Raw genomic sequence first — 21558 nt, 5'->3', positions numbered from 1 at the left:
TTGAATGCATGCAAACCTATCGAAATTTTCATTTTGAAAGTATTTATTAAACCAGATAATTATTTGTGATAAGTGAACTTCAAACATGGTTTTCATATCTCGAGAAAGATGAAGATAATATGACGTAAATAATTGCTGCGATATTAAAAAACAACCTGTGCTTGTACCTTCATTCAATTTTCTTCTCCATAGTTTGAGTTTTTTTTTTTATAAAAGCTGGAAAATGGGAAAAATAAGGAGAGTAAAGCTGTTGAACATAAAATACCTGGTTAGTTAAAAATAAATGAATCCTTACAAGAGTATACAATTTATATTTCCATTTTTATTTTACCATTTCATCCAGATTGTTTTCCCTTGCATTTGTTATTTGAAACCCCTGAATTATGGAAATAAATTAGAACTCTAAATTTATTTCAGATAAACGACTTTAATTCCAGCATTTTAAAATTATATTGTTACGAATTTTGTACTCAGATAGGTAATTTTAGTAGAATTATAAATACAATTATTATAATTTTCTGTGTTTTAAGAGAAAGCTATGCAGGAAAAGTAAGAATACAGGACCAAGTGCATTTAACATTGAATAAATGGATATCTCGGTAATTTGGCAAGAAATCGCCAAAAGTCACCAAATTTGACGACATTTTGGTTCGGTTCCTGTATTATCGTATAAAGTATTGTAACTGAATAAATGCAATTGACCACTGCGTTAGCTGTAACCGTAATTCCAGAATCGTATTGCTATCCAGTGATTTCGAGAAGCAGAAAGTACTAGAAATAACTCGGCGGCCGGTTGAAATCTATAAAAGGCCGGAGAGAGAGCATCTGAGTTTAGTTGCATAGTTACTATTGTTGAGAGTTGTAGTTCCGCGTCAACTGAGATAAATTCGAGTTAGTTTTCTTTTTAGATCACTTTGTATTGCGTTGTGTTTAATGTTCTTAGCAGTTTGAAGTGTTAGTACTGATTCTACTGTGTGATATTGTGAACACTTGTACGAATACTTCTGTGGAAAATTCCAGAGTTCTGAAATATTTCTTTTGATGAAACTGAATTTATTACGAACCTGTACGCACGTATTACGCAGGAATAATAACGTATATATTATTTCTATACTATACTTAAGAGAAAACTGACTCAGCTCTATTAGATATTTCTAATACTTTCTGCTTCTCGAAATTATAGCAGGAGATCTGGAAAGCAATACGAAGTTAAATTTACGGTTACAGCTAACATGGTGATTTAATCGCATTTATTTACTAAGGTAATACAGGAACGGGACCAAAATGTCGCCAAATGGTCACCAAATTTAGCGACTTTTAACCATTTCACAACAATAAGAACAGCGGCTAACTAAACAACTGAGAACAGATGCTCTCTCTTTGGCCTTAATAATTTCAATCGACCGCGAGATATTTCTAGTACTTTCTGCTTCTCAAAATTACTGGAAAGCAATACGAGGGTGGGAATACAGTTGCAGCTAACATAGTGGTCAATTGCATTTATTCAATTTCAATGCACATTACCGAGCACCCATTTACTCAATGTTAAATGCACGTACCCCTGTATTCTTACTTTTCCCGGATAGCTTTCTCTTAAAAATTGTGTCGCGCTACATTACACAAAAAAATACAACAATTTTAATTATAATTCTAGTGAAATTACTTATCTAAATACAAAATTCATAAAAATATTATTATTATTACAATTATTTGTTCGCAGAACCGTCGATGATACTCGTATTTAGAGATTTATTTGATTGCTTCTGTTGTTATGCAGACAGCAGAGAAAGATTTCTAAAGTGCAAAATATACATTTTTAGCTTTTAAGTACTTCATAAATGACTTCAAAAATATCTCTTAGAACGGGAACATTAAAGCTTTATTGTGCAGCTTCTTTCTAAGCTATCCGGACGTGGCAGGTGTTCTCAGACTTGAGAAATTTTCCAAATATGTAATTTCACTTTCTTTCAATTATTTACGTTTCACCTTATTTCTATTATTTACGTTTTAGCCTTATCTACTGCTGATGTATTCGATCTCTCAAAACTCGGCATTTTGTTCGCTCCCTTTCTTATTCGCTCCTCTGATATCCCTCTTGGGAAATGCAGTCAAGACACATTCATGTGAGATTTCCCTGAGGCTTTAAAATTGCATTGAGCCGAACGTTGTGCTATGATGTGTCCGTCTCAGATATCGGCTCAATATCCATCAGGTATTGTAATATTCATTCTGCTATGTACTCCTATTGGAATGTATTTTTTAAAGAAACAAGTATTGTGATTGTTACCAGTAGTTTACCATAACTACTTTTCATTTCTTATGTTTTTACTATAATCGCGTTCTTCGCAAATTATATTACGCACATAATTTTTCTCTCTCGACTTTCGGACTATAAAATTAATTTTAAAATGTTGTTTAGACACCACATGACTTCCTTGTACGGCCTATTAAAATATATATATATATATATATATATATATATATTCTCCCTTCGTTTAAACTTATTTCCTTAAATTATTTTCACTTTACTAACAGATCTCTGAAGGCAAGTCGAAATTGGTATCAAAAACTGCGAATTTTGAAATTAAATATGCTGGTCAATTTTTTGGTCACATGGAATTCAAATTTCTCTTAGTTTTATTTTTTCATAAGAAGTATAATACTTTCTCTATAAGTATACGAACCGGAAGACCTAATTAAATGTTAGATTTCGTTATTAGTCGAATTTTTTTTTTTTACTTTGACATTTCGAAAATATGAATGTTTTCGCCATTTAAAACGCTTCTATAATTGGGAAAAAAAACTAGACCAATATTTGCTAAAATAAAAGCCAGGTAAGTACTTTTATACATACACGTTTGGTACTGCCGATTGCAATAAAAAGGAGAGGCGCACGACTAGATGTTATAGCACTCCTATATTATTCTCTGTATACGTACAGACGTCATATAAAAATCATAGTCAAAATGGATATTTAAATTGAAATATGATACCAGAATTTTTTCGCGATAACAATACTTCCTTTACTTCACACACTACAGTCAAAATAACGAAAAGCAAACAACGAATACTCTTTTCCGAAAAGTAATGAAGATTTCTTGTAGAGATGGGCAAAACCGCTCTTTGATGGAATCAGGTCAGAACCATTCGCTTTCTGAACTTAATCGGTTATTTTTTATGACGCATTGCTCAGTATTAATAATGTTGTTGATTAAGATCGGGAACTCGGAATGAATCAAGACCGGTGTGCGAGAATGGAGCGAAGAACGAAAAGGGACAACTCGATGGAAGTACTAATTTTATGAGCTAATTTCTTTCAAATTATATTTTGAAATTTCCTAAAACCTCCTTTTTACATAGAATTAAGAATAAAATTATAGAGTAAAGGGATGTTAAAACATTTACTGATAAAATAAATGATAAAAATAAAACTCACTTTAACATGAGAAGATAACCATTCTTTGCTCCCCTGAAATGGAAATCGAATATTTCTAGCACAATTAATAAAAGAGCTACAAGCGAGCTCTCAATGAACTCTAAAAGAGCTACAAGAACTACACATCTTTTCTCAGGAATCAGCGTTTGCCTTCTCAAAAAGTTGAATCGGTTCTTTGAAGCAGTTTGCGAAAGTACAACACATCTCTAGCTTCTTGTTCCTGATGGTAGTGTAATTATGTCAATGGCGAAGCCGGAACTTTTGCCACCTGGGCCGATCCGTGAATTTGCCGACCCTCTAAATATATAATTAAGTAACTGTAAAGAATGTCTAAAAGACATGCAGGGAAATAAATTAAGACTCTGCGTTTATTTCTGAAGAAAGATTTTATTTATATATTATTATTATTATTATTATTATTATTATTACCGGTACTTTTCCGTTAGCCGGGCGTAACCAAACGCGACCTAAGTCGCCAAGCGAAGCAAATGACAAAACATTCAACGGAATAAAAGTCGAAAACGTTCGACTATAAACAAATATTTATAAAATAATTTAATAATAAAGTATTACCCAAAAAGAATTGTGATGCTTCTTTGGCGAAATGAAGCAACTCCAATGATGGAACACAGCAATAACTTTTATTTTAACTCTCAAAAAAATGGCGACATACAAACAAAAAGAGAAAACATATTCTCACATTTAAAAATAAATTACATTCTTCGTGCGAGAGTCGCACGTGGCACTCGAGTCAGGTTTCAAATACTGCTATTCACAAATACCTTATATGTTCATCTATTTAAATTATTTAAACTACAAGATTTTAATACTATTTAAAGCTGTTACAGAATGCTTATAATTATATTGATTTTTTGAGAATACGGTGATGTCCTTCAGGATTTGCTCAAATGGGCCGTTTATTCCTCGTCTGCACATAAATTCAGTGAGGTACGACTTCAAATGATGGCGAGTTCTCCGATGTTTTTTATTTTTGCATTTGGCACTGCCCCAAAGTCGTTCGATTTTCTGAGTGTTTACACCAATGTCGGGATCAGCAAAATTGTACCTGTGATTGACTTTGAAATGCTGTAGACCAGCTTCTTCCATTTCAGTTGTGCAGTAGCCCTTCCAGGAATCGGAATAGACGATTGACCCTTGTTCGATGTGATTTGTTATCGCATCTAACAGTACGGGTAAAGAACGATTTGGAGCTTTAACCAGAAAGCATTCGTCCGTTTCGCAACAAACTCCACCAAATATCCACTATTGTGGAAGAATTCGACCGGCATTGTTCTTTCGTTTCGTAAATACGGTCTCGTCTATCTCAACTAGTTTTTCAGGACCTCTTTTTTTTTTTTTTTTTTTTTTTTTTTTTGGCTCAGTTCCTTTAATACTTCTCTTAAGTAGTTGTTCCAATCTACAACTTCATATTCAGTTGTTTTCCACAATATTTGACTGATGTCATCTCTTCGCCTCAGCCGTCAATAAATCTCAAAGATGTTAGAAAACTCAATCTGAACGATTTGAACCACGTACCATTCCGAATGCACTTCTTCGTGCGGCATGTTGGAAGATTGCACCGTCAACGTACTCCGTCACAAAAATACAGTTTCATTTCATGATTCTTATCGCATGTTGCATTCTTTGCCAATATACCTTTCTGTTAAAAAATAGAGACTGCTTCTTCTTCACTGCTTATGGATAAATCCCAAATTTTCATCATTTTTTAAAACAAAAATTAAGATGAAAGATAAAAAGGAAAACTTGTTCACTTTTGAGTGAATTCAGAGAATAGAGAACATGGCTTCAAACGAACATTCCCCTTATAGTTGTAAGAAATTTGGCGGAATTCTACATTATCTGGCGATTTTTCGCTTGCGCCCGGCTAACGAAAAAGTACCTTATTATTATTATTATTATTATTTAGCAGTACATTATTATTTTTGTTCGCAGAACTTTAGATATTATTTGATTATTTTTTTCGTTAGGTAGACAGTAGAGAAAGATTTCTGAAGTGCAAAACATTCATTTGTAGTTTTTAAGTATCTCATCAATGAATTTTATGCAGAAAACGCTTCTCACTACTAGCAATACTTGCAGCAATGGAAAGTAAAGTTAGCAGTAGTATAAGAATGTTTGGAACTTTGTTCTGAAGACTGCATTTTAGAAGAAACTGAAAAAATTGAAAAGGACTGCCAAATCACATTCCTATTTCAATTTTCTGAGCAATAACGGAAATAAAAGAGAGGAAAAAACTCTGAAAACTCTTAACGAGGAATTCTTCCTTACGAATAATTTTGTGATCATAATTTGGTTGATCCTTCTAATTGCATTCAAAAGTTTTGACGAAATAAAAGAGGTACATTAAACGTGTGTAAAAAGCTGTTGATATTATGGTGATCACTTTGAATACTATATCGGATGTAAAAATTATTTTCTTCTGAATACATTTTAATTTGGTATGGCAATTTAGAATCTAATTATTATTCATCTGCCTCGACGAACCACCTAACTAAGCGCTATAATAACTAAGCGCCAGTCATAAACTTAATTTTTCTAGCATTTAAAATTGCCTATGTTTATATTTCTTGTTATATTTATGTTAAGTCTCATGGATATTTTGAAGGATATTTTTATCTCATCTTTTGATCGATAAATGTTACCAAAATAGCTGTGGGCAAAAGTGATCACGTTTAGCCGCGCCTACTGCAGTGAAGCCACTAGCGAGAGCTTAACCGACGTCCTGAGTGTGAGTTTGGCAACCACTTTAGCGTCTAGTGCGTACTTTGGTAGTGTGAAGATGGATTATTTTTTCTTTCACTCATTATGGAAAGCTTTCTTCTGTTTTTATTTATGAGGCGTGTATAAAAAATGAAAGTTTGATATCTTGTAACTAAAAGGACTTAACGGACTAAAACCCTCATATTGTGAAAGTCTACGCGGGGTTTCTTAAACAGTGAGGGGGTCGCGAGATCTGCAGGCAGGGGGTCGCCAAAAATTTTAGCAGTTTTGATATTTCTTTAATTTACTATAATACATTTAATTTACAATTAACAAATATTTTTACACAGTGTATCTGAAAACAGATAAAGATAAGACAGTACAGATAAAGGAAAAAGGAAAACGTTTTGATGCATTCTGTTTATAATATAAATGTTCATTTCCCTTACTTTGCACACGACTCTATTTCGTCTGTTACTTATTTAAAATTTTCACATTGTTCTATGCCTTAAAATTAGAAATTAAAGTTACTGACCTAAAACTGCAAGTTTCACTCACGCGTGTGTCGGATTTGCACAATACTTATGGGGTCCCACAAAGTTTTTGTAAATATTATGGGGTCCTGAGGGTCGCGACTGAAAAAACGTTTAAGAAACCCTGGTCTACAGTACAATATAGATTTCTTAATGTTAAAACTATGGTCTACGATCAAACATCCAACAGATATTTAACAAGGAAAGCTTTTTGAAGCATTAAAAGTCTCTGTATTTTAATAAGTGATAAGCTGCAGAAAAAATAGATATCATGAAAATTGCTTTATCGCGTAATGGCAGCTGTTTTATCAGTACGAAGTATATCAGTTTTACTTTCGTGACGCCATTTTCTGCCAATCATATGGAGCTCGGTTTTTTTTTTTTTTTTTTTTTTTCCAAACGTCATATGACAAGATCCATATTCTGTGAGTCTATTAAATGCTCTAAACATTTCTGTGCAAGCTCCTTGATAATGTAACAAAAGCTTTGCCTATTTCTGTCAACCTGTGTAAAGGCATAGCATGCTGAACAAATATCTAAAATTAAGTTATGGATCATAATTTGCCCATGGAGCATCAACATTTAAGTCATAGTAAGTTATATTTTTATACACTTTTTTAATCGACTCAAAGGGAGAAGATACATTTAAAAAAAATTAATACTTGTTTATTTTTTTATGAAAAGGAATCAGCTTTCATGTAGGCAAGAAAATTCAATGGTAGCTTATCTGCGACATTCCATGAAACTCATCGTAGCACGTCAGAGTTCGTGACCACATAATAAATAAGCGTTTTAATCAGATGAACTTTCGCATTCAAATAAATGATAAAGGATTGTAATGAATTATTTTATTACTTAGAAATAAAACCGTTTTTCCTTAAACGAAAAAGAAAATTAATTCTCTAAGGTATCATCATAAAATACAATTGAAAGAAAAGACCTTTATGTAATAATATTTTATTGACATAAATTAAAATAATTTATCTTATAGTTTGTTAGGAATAAATAGATTATGTAAATTTATTTAGAGAATTTATATCGCGAATAATAAAATTGCGAGGCGCCCATAGTAAATTAGAAGCGATGATAGATTATACATTTAAAAAAGCAATTAAATTAAACAGAAACTGTAAAAAGATAATGTCTTATACATTTTCAGTGCAATAAAACTAATATAAAATTTTAAATAGAATAGAAAATGATAATAGTTTATATATTTGATAAAGCAATTGCAGATAATTTAAATAGAATATTCTAAAAGATAATAATTTATACATTTGATAATGGCTTATAACATATTTCTTCTTTTAGCGCATTAATTATCATATACATTTTAAGTAAAAGCTTATTGTATAAAAGTGTTTCTTAATTATATTACATTTTTTGTCTCAATTACACGTTATCAAAGTTGAAATTTGTAGTCATTTTTTAAACCATAAGCAAAAAATATTAGCAAACTATGAGGTAAAGAAAAATAACTTAACGGCATTCAGGGAATGAAGAAATGGCTTTGAATATTCGGGTTCAGAAATTGGATGTAATAACAATGTTACAACAAGCATTTTACTTGAATCTAAAATGAAAAAACGAATATCGCCAATTCATCATTAACTACATCGAGATGACAAACTCAAAAACAATTTTCCTCAAGAAACGCTTTTTACTTCTTTGTACGAAGTAAAAATCTCATGTGTACACCACATGACTTCCTTGTACGGAATATTAAATTATACGCATTTTTTCTTACATTTCATTTAAACTTATTGGACTGAATTAAATCTACTTCGCCGACAGCGCATAAACCACAATAGAATAAATGCATTTTTTAAAATTCACTCTATCTGTTTACCACAGCGACACTCTGGCGCTAGGTTCACTTAACACTATTATATTTCGTTCATATTATAGCTCGGGCCCACCAGCGGCCGAGCGGTAAAGACGCTGAACACTGGTAGTTCGGTCTGAGGTTCGAATCCCGCGAACGGGCTGGCTGCATGGGCGTTTTCGTGGTTTTCCCCATGTGTAACGTGTATACGAGCCAGTTTCCCTTAGAAAGTCCTCCACGAAAGGCATCCCTCCCCTTAGGCAGATAGCCCTAGTGTGCTTTGCCATAATTAAATACACCACACCACACCACCATATTATAGCTCAGAATGCTATGTCTATGTCTTATCACTTAGTAAGAGGCAATCGACCATTAATGGCCTTTACCAATATATGATACTTGACTTTTAAATGCTTGAGGAATCGAGTAAGTTGTATCCAATAATATGGAAGTACTTATATACATGTTGTGCTAGAACTCAGAGATTACTTACGACGGAGGCTCCTGTGCCGCCGACCGCAGAATAAGTAATCTTTGAACAAATGAGGTGCTCGCGTGGCTCCATCTATTAGTAGGGATCAAAAGCATTTTAGTTAACTCAGAATGCACAAAATTTATATCATTTAAAGAATTATCTAATCGTTGCCACATGTTCTATTCAAATACTATAATAAAGCTAGAACGATGTATAAAAGAAATTAAGCAAACAAAACAAAAAAGTAACAGTTTTTCACAGACAATTGAGTATTTCTGATTCAATTAATTCAGTTCTCACTTCGCGACAAAGCAAAAATACATAAAAACTCAAAATATCTGTATTAAAAATTACGAAGTAAATCTTAAACACTTATTTCCTCGAAAAAAATTCCAGACAGGATTAAGCATGATTTAATTGGCAATAATAAATGAAGGCGTTATCTTTGTTGTTTTGTTGTAAGTTTCTCTAGATTGGCAACAAATCCACTATCCTGCTGTTTCAAATGTAAACAAGCAATGACCGCCATCAAAAAAATTATTAGGCTTAGCGCCACTTAAACAACTTTAAAATTGTTGATAATTCTAAAAATATTGCATACAATTTTACTAAAGGCATAAAAACCTTAACCGGAAGATAAGAACAACATAATTCAATCATTTTTAAAGCAAAAAATTTACAATTTACAAACATATAAGAGTAAAGAAACTGAGATCACTCAGCCGGGTAACAGAGTGGATATATAAATATATTTATATACGTTTGGTGCGGCCGATTGAAACCAAAATACGAGGTGCAGATCTACCTGTTATAGCAGTCCTATATACAAAATTTCAACGTTCTGAGGCTACTCGTTTTTGAGTTATGCCAGATACGTACGAACGCACGTACGTACATACGTTCGTACAGAACTCAAAAACGTATGTACGTACGTTTCGTACGAACGTATGTACGTACGTACGTATTTCGCATAACTCAAAAACGAGTAGCCTCAGAACGTTGAAATTTTGTATATAGGACTGCTATAACAGGTAGATGTGCACCTCGTATTTTGGTTGCAATCCGCCGCACCAAACGTATATAAATATATTTATATATATATGTAGTATCCGTAAGTGCGACACAACCACCAGAGGGCTTCACCGAAGCTCCAGCAGCGAGGTGAAAGATGACTATGACATAGACAGAGAGACTCTTCTGCTATCCCACGCGAAGGTGGTGAGATGTCTGTCTGCACGTGAAGGTGTAGAATAAGGAACTGTAGTTTTCCACGCGAAGGTGGTAAATTGACTTTATAACATTAGCAAGTGCGAGTAAGCACTAATCGGTTATGTGATAAGAACTGGCAAAAGCTATACAGAATTATGTTTGGATCAAACGACACTTGTATTTAATCTAATTTGTACCTTTTCTGATTATCTTTATTAAATGTTCTGTGGTGTGGAAAACAACGTTGGAATTGTTATTTAGCATCTTCAACTCCCCCACTACAGAAAATCTGGGGGCCTGTCCGTGATATTTGGATATTTGGATACTTCAGAGAAGGTACTGTGAAAACTTTGCTTTATTTCTTTCTTGAAGATAGTGATACGTTTGTTTCGTTTTTAAAATGAGTTTCCTAAATAATTTAAAGAAAAGTGATTTAATATTAATTGCGGAACAAATTGGACAGATTGTTCCAGAAATTGCTAAAAAAGCTGACATTAGAAGAATTATCGAAAATTCTGATGTTTTCAAAACGAACGTTGAATTTGTTCGTGGCGTCGTCAAGTCGATCGCAGAGGATCGGACACCTAAAACAAGTAATGAACACTATCTTTTAGAGATCGAACGTCTTAAATTAGCTCAAATTGAGAAGCAGATTGAATTAGAAAGTTTAAAATCACAATCATTATCAAGTGATAGAAGAAACGTGCAGACTAGTGTTGAAGATATCATTAAAAGCGTCAAAACACTAACTATAGCTGTACCTCAGAAACCGGAAGCTATGCATTTGTTTTTTCAGTCACTTGAGAAAGCTTTTACTACTAAAAGTGTACCAGTGGAGTTAAAATCAGAAGTGTTGATTAATATATTAGGTGATAAATGTAATAATGTTCTAACGTATGTTTTTCAGCCAACACCGCGTGAATGTTTGAACAATTTTAAAAATGCGCAGAGACATTCATTCATCTGAATCGCATGTTCAGTTCGCGTCTCGACTCAGTGCAACTTTCAATTATTATTGCAAGTTAAGAGAGGTAGATGACTTTAAGAAATTGTGTGATCTCATTGTATCTGATAAGCTGTATGAAACTCTTGATTCTAAAACAAAGGAACATATTAGCGTTCGGGAGGGTCAAAGTTGGTTCCCACCTAATCAATTGGGAAGAGAATGTGATTTATTTTATTCATCCAGGGGTAAATCTTTAGTTGATACCAGTAACACACGAATCGAAACTCCAGAAAATAAAAAGCTTAATTTTTCCAAAAACAATCTTAGAAAAGCTCAGAGCAATTTCAAGGATTCAGGGAAGTTTGTAAATCAGGGTACTAGTAAACCAGAACGTATTTGCTATGTATGTGGGAGTAAAGGGGAATTATTTCACTTTGCGAGGAATTGTCCCAAACGGTTAGGAAAGGAGGAAAGTTTGTCTCCAAAAAAGGTATCTGGGTTAGAGATTGGATCGAGTAATGCAGCTAGAAATAAGTTAGAATTTATTGAACTGTTGATTGATGGTAAGAAAGTAAAATGTTTAATAGATTCTGGAAGTGAATTGGTAGTTGTAAAGAAATCCCTTTTTCCGAATAAATTATCAAGTGGATGTATAGAACTCAAAAGTTCGTTTGGTCACGTGGTTAAAGCGGAAACGGCTAAGTTTATTTTTTCTTTATGCGAAAGCAAAAAACAAAAAGAGATTGAAGCAGTCATAGTTGATGAATTGATAACAGACTGTATTTCCCCCCCCTTCCTGTCTAAAAATGATCTGTTGTGACCAAATGATGAATACGCAATATGAAAATGATTCCGTCTCTTCGGAAAGGAATTTTTGTCTTTTATTTCTGCAGCCATTGAAGCAGACAGCGAAACAGATTTATGGCATATTAAAGATGAAGGATTACGCAATACTGTTTCCACTCTTATTAATGAGTATAAACCGTTAGAAAAGCCGCGTATACAGACTTAAAAATGAAAGTAATATTAAAAGATGATATTCCAGTTTCTCAGCATTCGAGGAGAATTCCTTTTGCTGATCAAAAAATTGTTGATAATCAAATAGATGAATGGTTAAAGGATGGGATTATAAAGCCGTCGTGTTCAGAATATGCTTCGCCAATTGTTTTGTGTAGAAAAAAATCGGGGAAGACACGGATTTGTGTTGACTTCAGGCAGTTAAATAAAAAAATAGTTAAGGATTCTTTTCCTATGGCACAAGTAGAAGAAGTTTTAGATCGTTTGGGTGAAGCAAAGGTTTTTTCGACATTAGACTTAAAAAATGGTTTTTTTCATGTTCCAGTTGAGGAAAACTGCACTAAATATTTGGCATTTATTACTCATGCAGGCTTGTACGAATTTCTAAAAGCACCTTTTGGTTTGTGCACGTCCCCTAGTGTGTTTCAAAGATTTATTTATAATGTGTTTAGAGATTTAATTCGGGATGACACTGTTGTTACTTACATGGACGATTTTATTATTCCAGCACGAAATGAGAAAGAAGGGTTAGAAAAGTTGAAACGCGTTTTAGAAGTAGCCAAAGAATATGGTTTGGAGATTAGTTTTAAGAAATGCCAATTTTTGAAAAGAAAAATAGAATTTCTCGGGTATGTTATTGAGGATGGTACAATTCGCCCCTCTACTGAAAAAACCAGGGCTGTTCAAAATTTTCCGGAACCCAAAAACCTTAAGCAGATTCAAAGTTTCTTGGTCCTTACTGGGTATTTTAGGAAATTTATTGCCAATTATTCAAAAATAGCGAAACCAATAAGTGATCTTCTTCGTAACGGAGCAGAATTCAAATTTGGGCCTGAGCAAAAAGGTGCATTTAATAAATTGAAAGAACTTTTATCCACAAGTCCGGTTCTTCATATTTTTAAACAAGGAGCACCATTAGAATTGCATACAGACGCAAGCAGTCATGGTTTCGGCGCTGTATTGCTACAAAAGTCAGATGATGGACAGTTACACCCCATTTACTTCATGAGTAAAAAAACTAGTCTCCAACAAGAGAAGCTATCTAGTTATGAGCTTGAAGTTTTAGCTATAGTAGAAGCTCTAAAGAAATTCAGGAATTACCTTTTAGGATCAAAGGTCAGGATAGTTACGGATTGCGATGCTTTCCAGAAGACCATGTTTAAGAAAGATCTAACCCCTAAAGTTGCGAGATGGGCGTTACTTCTAGAAGAATTTGACTATGAAATTGTTCACAGATCTGGGCAACAAATGAAGCATGTGGATTCCTTAAGTAGAAACACGGTCATGATGGTTACTGGTTCTCAGGGAGAAATTACAGCCAAAATTGCAGCTGCGCAAAGAAGTGATGAGCGTCTCCAGTTGCTAAAATCCTTAGTCGAGCAAGGACTAAAGAAAGATTTTCTAGTGAAAAATGGAATATTATACAAGTTCGACAGTGGTCGCGAGTTACTTGTGGTACCCGAAGCATTAGAGCTAGAAACCATACGTAGTATCCACAACAAGGGACATTTCGCAGTGTCTAAAACGGAAGATCTGCTAAAAAAAAAAGACTTTTATATTCCTAACCTTAGAAAACGAATTGAGCAAGTTATTTCAAATTGTGTAGAATGTATTTTGTGCGACAGAAAACGAGGTAAGAGCGAAGGGTTGCTGAATCCCATACCAAAAGATAGTATCCCTTTGAGCACTTTTCATATCGATTTTATAGGACCATTACCGTCGACAAATAAGAACTACAATCACATCTTAACCGTGGTTGATGCATTCACGAAGTTCGTGTGGCTCTATCCAGTAAAGTCTACATCAGCTCAAGAGGCATTGCAGAAGCTGAAACTGCAGAAATCAACTTTCGGTAGTCCTTTGAGAATTATAAGTGATAAAGGTACGGCGTTTACCTCTAAAGATTTTGAAGATTACTGTAATCAAGAGAATATCCAGCACATATTCACAACTACCGGCGTTCCTAGAGGAAATGGACAAGTGGAAAGGATTCATCTCACTCTGATTCCAGTCCTATCCAAATTATCCATAGATGATCTAACCAAGTGTTGGAGATGTACAACGGATCTTGAACAGCACTAAGAGCAGAAGCACAAAGAGTTCTCCATTTGAGCTTCTCACTGGTGTTAAAATGAGAAATCGAGAGGACTTAAAGATTATGGAAATTCTTGAAGAAGAAGAAAGAAATATTATGATGAAAGATCGAGAAGATATGAGAGAGGAAGCAAGGAAAAACATTCTAAAAATTCAGGAAGAGAATAGAAAAACATACAAGAAGAGAAAAGAGGCACAAGTATACAATGTGAACGACTTAGTTGCCATACAAAGAACGCAATTTGGAGGTGGACAGCGAGGAAAGGCAAAGATCGTTACCAGGTGGAAAAAGTGGGACACCATGAAGGTCCTGGATGTACCACTACAGCAGCTGATCTCATGAAGCCGTGGACTTCTACTATATAAAACTATGCGTGGGTCTTCCACACTTCTTTCTTTTTGTTTTTTTCCCTTTTTTCTTTTGTTTTTTTAAAATTTATTTTCAGGTACTGTCTTGATGTTCCAGTGTTGCTGATCCGTGTTTTCGAGGACGAAAAAGTGTCAGGAAGGCCGAACTGTAGTATCCGTAAGTGCGACACAACCATCAGAGGGCTTCACCGATGCGCCAGCAGCGAGGTGAAAGATGACTATGACATAGACAGAGAGACTCTTCTGCTATCCCACGCGAAGGTGGTGCGATGACTGTCTGCACGTGAAGGTGTAGAATAAGGAACTGTAGTTTTCCACGCGAAGGTGGTAAATTGACTTTATAACATTAGCAAGTGCGAGTAAGCACTAATCGGTTATGTGATAAGAACTGGCAAAAGCTATACAGAATTATGTTTGGATCAAACGGCACTTGTATTTAATCTAATTTGTACCTTTTCTGATTATCTTTATTAAATGTTCTGTGGTGTGGAAAACAACGTTGGAATTGTTATTTAGCATCTTCAACTCCCCCACTACATATATATATATATATATATATCCACTCTGTTACCCGGCTCAGTGATCTCAGTTTCTTTACTCTTATATGTTGTAAATTGTACATTTTTTGCTTTAAAAATGATTGAATTATGTTGTTTTTATCTTCCAGTTGAGGTTTTTATGTCTTTAGTAAATCTGTATGCAATATTTTTAGAATTACCAACAATTTTAAAGTTGTTTAAGTGCCTCTAAGCCTAATATTTTTTTGATGGCGGCCATTGCTTGTTTACGTTTGAAACAGTAGAGTAGTGGATTTGTTGCCAATCTAGAGAAACATAGCTTGGCAACAACAAAAATAACGCCTTCATTTATTATTGCGAATTAAATCATGCTTAATCCTTTCTGGAAATTTTTTCGAGGAAATAAGCGTTTAAGATTTACTTCGTAATTTTTAATCCAGATATTTTAAGTTTTTATGTATTTTTGCCTTGTCACGAAGTGAGAACTAAATTAATTGAATGAGAAATACTCAATCGTCTGTGAAAAACTGTTTCTTTTTTGTTTTGTTTTCTTAATTTATTTTATTCTTCGTTCTAGCTTTATTATATTATTTGAATAGAACATGTGGCAACGATTAGATAATTCTTTAAATGATATAAATTTTGTGCATTCTGAGTTATAATATTGCCAATTATTGCTTATCAAAAGAATAATTTTTATGAAATTTTAAAAATGCCTTACAATATATCCTGCAAGAGATGGCGCAACCAAGACTCCAGTCAACTAAAATGCTTTTGATCACTAATAGATGGCGCCACACGAGCACCTCTTGTTGCTAGTAATCTCTGAGTTCTAGCACAGCATGTGTACAAGTACTTCCATATTATTGGATACAACTTACTCGATTCTTCAAGCATTTAAAAGTCAAGTATCATATATTGGTAAAGGCCGTTAATGGTCGATTGCCTCTTACTAAGTGATAAGACATAGACATAGACATAGTTATAATATGAACGAGATATAATACTGTTAAGTGAACCTAGCGCCAGAGTGTAGGTATGGTAAACAAATAGAGAGCATTTATTCTATTGTGGTTTATGCGCTGTCGGCGAAGTAGATTTAATTCAATTTAGTAAGTTTAAACGAAATGCAAGAAAAAATGCGTATAATTTAATATTCCGTACAAGGAATGCATGTGGTGTACACATCAGATTTTTTCTTCTATATGCTTCAGTTCCGCAACATATTTTTAAAAAATTATAGAATATACTTCAATTAATATTTTTTATTATTTTTGTTTTAAAAGAAGTCTCAAAGTTTGTTTCATAATCTGTGAAAATTTCTAAACTTTATACCTGATACATTTCTAAACGCTGAAGTTTTAAAATTATAAACGAGAAATAGTCTAAAAAATCGAGAGATTTTGAAAGATGTGACAAAATGTCAGAAATTAATTTACAATTTTCATAAAATTTTCATTGAAAAAATTTTACACCGCTCTATTCGCTGGTGAACGCAGTAAAATTCTGGTATGTTTATTTCGCTTCTTAAACGAAGATATGTACGAAAAATCGCTTAACCATTAAATTTAAAAATTCTAAATCGAGTTTTGAAAAACATCGCTTTACCACCTTGAATTACCATCGACAAACACTGGGTACACAAAATTTGAACTCGATAGTTTATCAGGAAGTTGTTTAGAAAATGATCACACAGTGAAACACCAATAAGTAAAATAAATAAAAATTTAAAAGTAGCTTTAAGAAAGAAGTAAACTACGTAATGTTATCACATCCTTTTTAAATGTACTATAGATTGTTTGTTGTACAGTCTTATGATGAAGAAAATTAAATTTGAAAGTACTGATGGGAAATTCTATTTTTGATCAATCTCTGATTCTATAGTAATGTTTTCAATTTATTCTCTTCGCATCTTGATTAGATACAGATTTTTCAGTAAAAATTATTAATCCGGTAATTATGCATAATTCCCTAAATTTAATAAAGCAAATTAATAACTTTTATAAAGATATCGGAATTTTTCACTATTACTAGCGATCTTATGCAATTTTTAAATAGTAGTTATGCATAAAAATTCCTTTTATTAATTAAATAAAAATTTATCCTGTTTATTTCTACGAAATTTGAAATGTTTATTTCTGCGGAATATATAATATCTTTGGAAAATGTGTTTAATTTGTCATATATAAAATAAATTTATCAAATTCTTTAAGAAGATTACTGATTATATATTATTTCCTTTACCCTAATACGTACTCTAAAGGGAAAACGGATAACTCATAAAATTTAGTAATTTGATAATTAACATAAATTTATGTTGTTTCTATTCTTGTAATTCTACTAATACAGGGCGCTTGCAAAATAGTTTCACCAACTAACAGTGATCTCGTAAAGAGATTTGAAACTTTGGCAGGAAATATTAGAGTACCACACACTGGTGAAAGACAAAAACGATGATAAAACACTTATCACGATTTAAAAAGAACAGCCATATGGTGTTCGAAAAGTATGTGTAGAACGAGAAATTGCAGAGATATCAATTCTTAAATAGTAAAAGTAGATTCAACAAAATGTTCGTTAACGTTACAAATCCTGCTGATAAGTTTTAATTTACAGATGCTCCAAGAACACAATGAGCATGGCTATGACATAGAGTACGCAGACAGTAGCAGTGCGATGCATATCAATTTTCGTAATCCCTGCTTCCGCTGTAATCATTTCCTTTAAGCCATTTAATTAAAAAATATTATTCGGGTATACCCTTTATATTAGATAAAACTAGAGCCAGATCTCTCTCTATGTTACATCAGAGGCGTGCGAAGATGTACGTTTCATTATGCAAAGCATTACGTGTCAAGAACTCAATCACGTTCATGGATGATGCATAGCTTGTAACATGACTTCAGGCATTGCCAACTTTTTTTATTTTGCATCGAAGCCTTCTAAAGGAATGGTTTTCTTCATCGACCGCTTTATATTTTTCTCTTTGGTATACAACATAATTATAATACAGAAATTGTACATAAATAATTTAAAGATAACAAATATATTAAGATGTTAAATTTATGTTTAGTTATATTTATTATTATTAGTTTTACTTTATTTTACGAATACAAACAAATTTTTAGAAACAAAACCACAGATTCTAATTGCACAAAAGTGCTGAATTAACGTAGTAGCTGTACTTAGTATATTGATGCAATTTTCTTGAGATATACATACATTGTTTAATTCTATGTCATTTCGTTAAGAAATATTCAACTGTTTCTCGTTTTCTATTCTAGTTTTGCATTGTTCGCCTATTTTTTTTTTTTTTTTTTTTTTTTTTTGGGTGGGAGGGGATTATGTTTTCTTATGTTCTTGCGTTTTACCTTAAAGGTTCTTATTTTAATTAAAACCCTGTTAGGATTTTGATCTTTACTATTACTTCTCTCTTCTGGTATTCCTCACCAGAATGCAAATTGGCTTTGACAATACACAAGCTGAAAGCTTTGAATATTAGAGACAAGAGTTCCTGACAATCGCATCGCTTTGTTAGAATTCCTCACTAACTGTATTTAAAAGTGATATCCCGGATTTGGCATTCTCAGAGCAGCCGATACTTTAAGTTTACCTACCGATAGAATAACTGAGCCAGGTTATGGCTTATTGAATGTGTAGTCTCAGATTACGCTACTCGCGTTTGGATTTATTTGAATGTTATTGCTTCATTTGCATTGCCACAAGTTAGTGATTTCTCTGAGGCACAAGTCGTGCTTTTTATGTTCAGAGTTCAGACTAAATAAAAGGTTATTTAAAAATCTCCTTTTATATTTGGAAATATTTAAGACGTAGTGATAACTCGCTAACCTATCTAGTATTGTCTGCAGGATTTAATTTCAGTTCCCAGACAAATAGTTGCGTTACAAATTTTTATATTCCACATACTGCATAAAAAAATTGCATATTTTTGAAATAACATTGATTTTTAAAGTGCATTAAATAATTTTAGCGTATTTTTCCCTTATATTTATTTTATAAGATTTCTTCCTTACAAACTGATATTGATACAACTTTATATCAGCAAGCAATTAGTTATCAGTTTTATTAATAAATATTTTATAATCAATGAGATCTTGATTTTGCAAATCATTTGCTGTGCTTATTCGGTTGTCGACCCCCAACTGATTCCTGGATCATCATAGACCCCGTTTAAAATTTTATCAACGCCCAAATGTCAATACTGACGCCACTGAGAATCCCTGCATTACATGGTAAATGATTTCCAAGAAACAAAAACGAATTCTCTGGAGAAACTTCTCCATGACTCGACTCTGTACGGTCACTCGTGCAGTGTATACTGAATAAAGCAACTTTTGTTTTACTGCATGGTAAATTATGGATCCCATAAAATTAAAGTTTCCACAACGTTCCAATTTTCCTTTCGACGCAGCTTCATTGAATTCATAAAATTACTTATATGAATTCAATGAAGTTTTTAATTTAATTCACCATATTTTAATTTATAGTGTCCTTAACCAGTTCAGTAAATGGGAGAATGCTCAATTTACTTCACTCGATAGAGCTGAAGGGCTACTGCCTCATCCACGAAGAAAATAGAGGTGTTCTGCTGCGGATATTAGTTCACTGTCTTCTTATTGTTTTAAAGCCTCACCAGTGGTCGATTATTTAGTTACTTTAGTTGAAGATGTAAATTTAAATAAAGAGAATGCATATAGACCATTGGATTATTGATTAATTTAGACGCGAATGAGCGAACTATTATCATAACGGGCCGCAACTAAAGCACCGCTTCAGTCTCTTTTGAAAAATTCTAAGAAAAGCCAAACATGTCCTATTCTTTGGACAGCGAAAAGAACTATGGCCTTTGAAAAATGTAAAATTGATCTGGCATATGCAATGACGCTTAGTTCTCATGTTCCTGGTCAGCGGTTGTCATTAATGGCTAACGCCTCAGGTGTGGCTATTGGAGCTATTTTGCACTCGCTATGCGATTAACATCTTCAATTACTATCTTTTTTCCGGAAAATTAACTCCAGCTGAAACTAAGTATAGCAGATATCATAGAAAATTAGTTACTATCTATTGCACTGCAAAGCATTTTTAACATAATCTCGCGGGACAACATTTTACAATATACACTGATCATCGCCCTCTGATATTTTTATTTTAAAAAAATCAGTTTCTGCATCCTCCAGCAGATGAGATACATGAATTATATTGCCCCATTCGGTACTGATATACAGCAGATTAATTAACCAGAAAATATCGTGGCAGATGCATTGTCACGAATTGCTGCTATCAGTAAGCTGGATATAACTAGCTTTGCACAGACTGCTGAGTCTCAACGAAATGATTGCGATCTGAGTCTATTACTGTCTACGGAAAGTATCGCATTAAAACTACAAAAGACGGAGCTTTCTTTGGGTTTCAATATATATAGTGTAACGTAAATGGTGACAAAATTCGTTCTTTTTATCTTAACAAATTGCGAAAATGAAAAGAGAAGGTTTTTAAAGCATCATATCTGAGAAAAACATGAGATGAGTTTCTAAGTTTTTTATGCAGAACACAGTTTGTTTGTAATGAGCGCTAGCAGGAACTGGTCGCAATTTTGCCATACAGTTTCTAAGCTGATGCACGAATGTAACAGGATCTACGTTGCAGGTAGATGGATTGACTGAATGTACGAAATCTCCAAGCAAACGGAGATTAGTACCATACACCAGTTCGGCAGAAGAGGCATTCAGATCCTCTTTTAACGATGATCGAAGACCTAGAAGTACAGTAGATGCCGCATCAGTCCTCTGTAATGCAGTGTGGCATCGAATTGATTGTTTTAAGGAGCGATGAAATCTCTCGACAATTCCATTGGAACTTGGATGGTAGGGCCTGGTTCTCACTTTGAAAGTGCCCAAATACTTAGTTACTGACGTGAAGAGTTGGGACTCGAACTGACGCCCCTGGTCAATAGAAATCTGCTCTGGAACTGCAAATCGAGAAATCCAAACGGTGTAAAATGCCTTTGCCACAGAATCACTTGAAATATCTACCAAAGGAGCGGCTTCGGGCCAGCGAGTAAATCGATCAATGCAAGTAAGAATACAGGAATATCCATTAGAAGGCGAAAATGGCCCGACCAAGTGGAGGTGCACGTGACTGAAACGAAATGAGGGTAAATTAAAATTTTTAAGTTGGCTGGTGGTGTGTCTGATAATTTTAGATCTTTGGCACGAACGTGTCCAGTTGGCTATGTACTTTTGCATAATAGGCTATACAAAACGTTGCTGTATCAGTTTCCTCGGAGCCTTGATGCCAGGATGTGACAGACAATGTAACTGACTAAAAATGGCATGTCGAAACCCAGAGGAAACATAAGGTCTAAATCTTGAATCCTGAACATCACAATAAAGTG

The 21558-nt window shown here is 33.6% G+C and overlaps 1 protein-coding gene across 8 annotated transcripts in view; it reads left to right on the top strand.

The window, feature by feature from the left end:
* The window catches only part of LOC118186626 (uncharacterized), a 195615-nt gene that overhangs the window by 7930 nt on the left and 166127 nt on the right, over positions 1-21558 (top strand). For 5 of the 8 annotated variants that reach the window (XR_015043513.1, XR_015043512.1, XR_015043511.1 and 2 more), the window contains exon 1: positions 7127-7282. The exons of 1 other annotated variant lie outside the window; for it this stretch is intronic. Coding sequence is in view for 4 of the 7 variants with exons in the window: in XM_085825412.1 (XP_085681538.1) it covers positions 7240-7282 (43 nt within the window). In the remaining 3 variants the exon portion in view is untranslated. Of the gene's footprint in view, positions 1-7126; positions 7283-21558 lie in introns of those variants that run through there. 2 more of the 8 variants (XM_085825408.1, XM_085825409.1) reach the window with 1 other exon arrangement.

The sequence above is a fragment of the Stegodyphus dumicola genome, chromosome 10 (assembly GCF_044657685.1).
Source record: "Stegodyphus dumicola isolate Sdum_Otavi_A_Nest chromosome 10, ASM4465768v1".
NCBI classification, from domain to species: domain Eukaryota; kingdom Metazoa; phylum Arthropoda; class Arachnida; order Araneae; family Eresidae; genus Stegodyphus; species Stegodyphus dumicola.
This window is presented reverse-complemented; position numbering and strand designations above follow the sequence as displayed.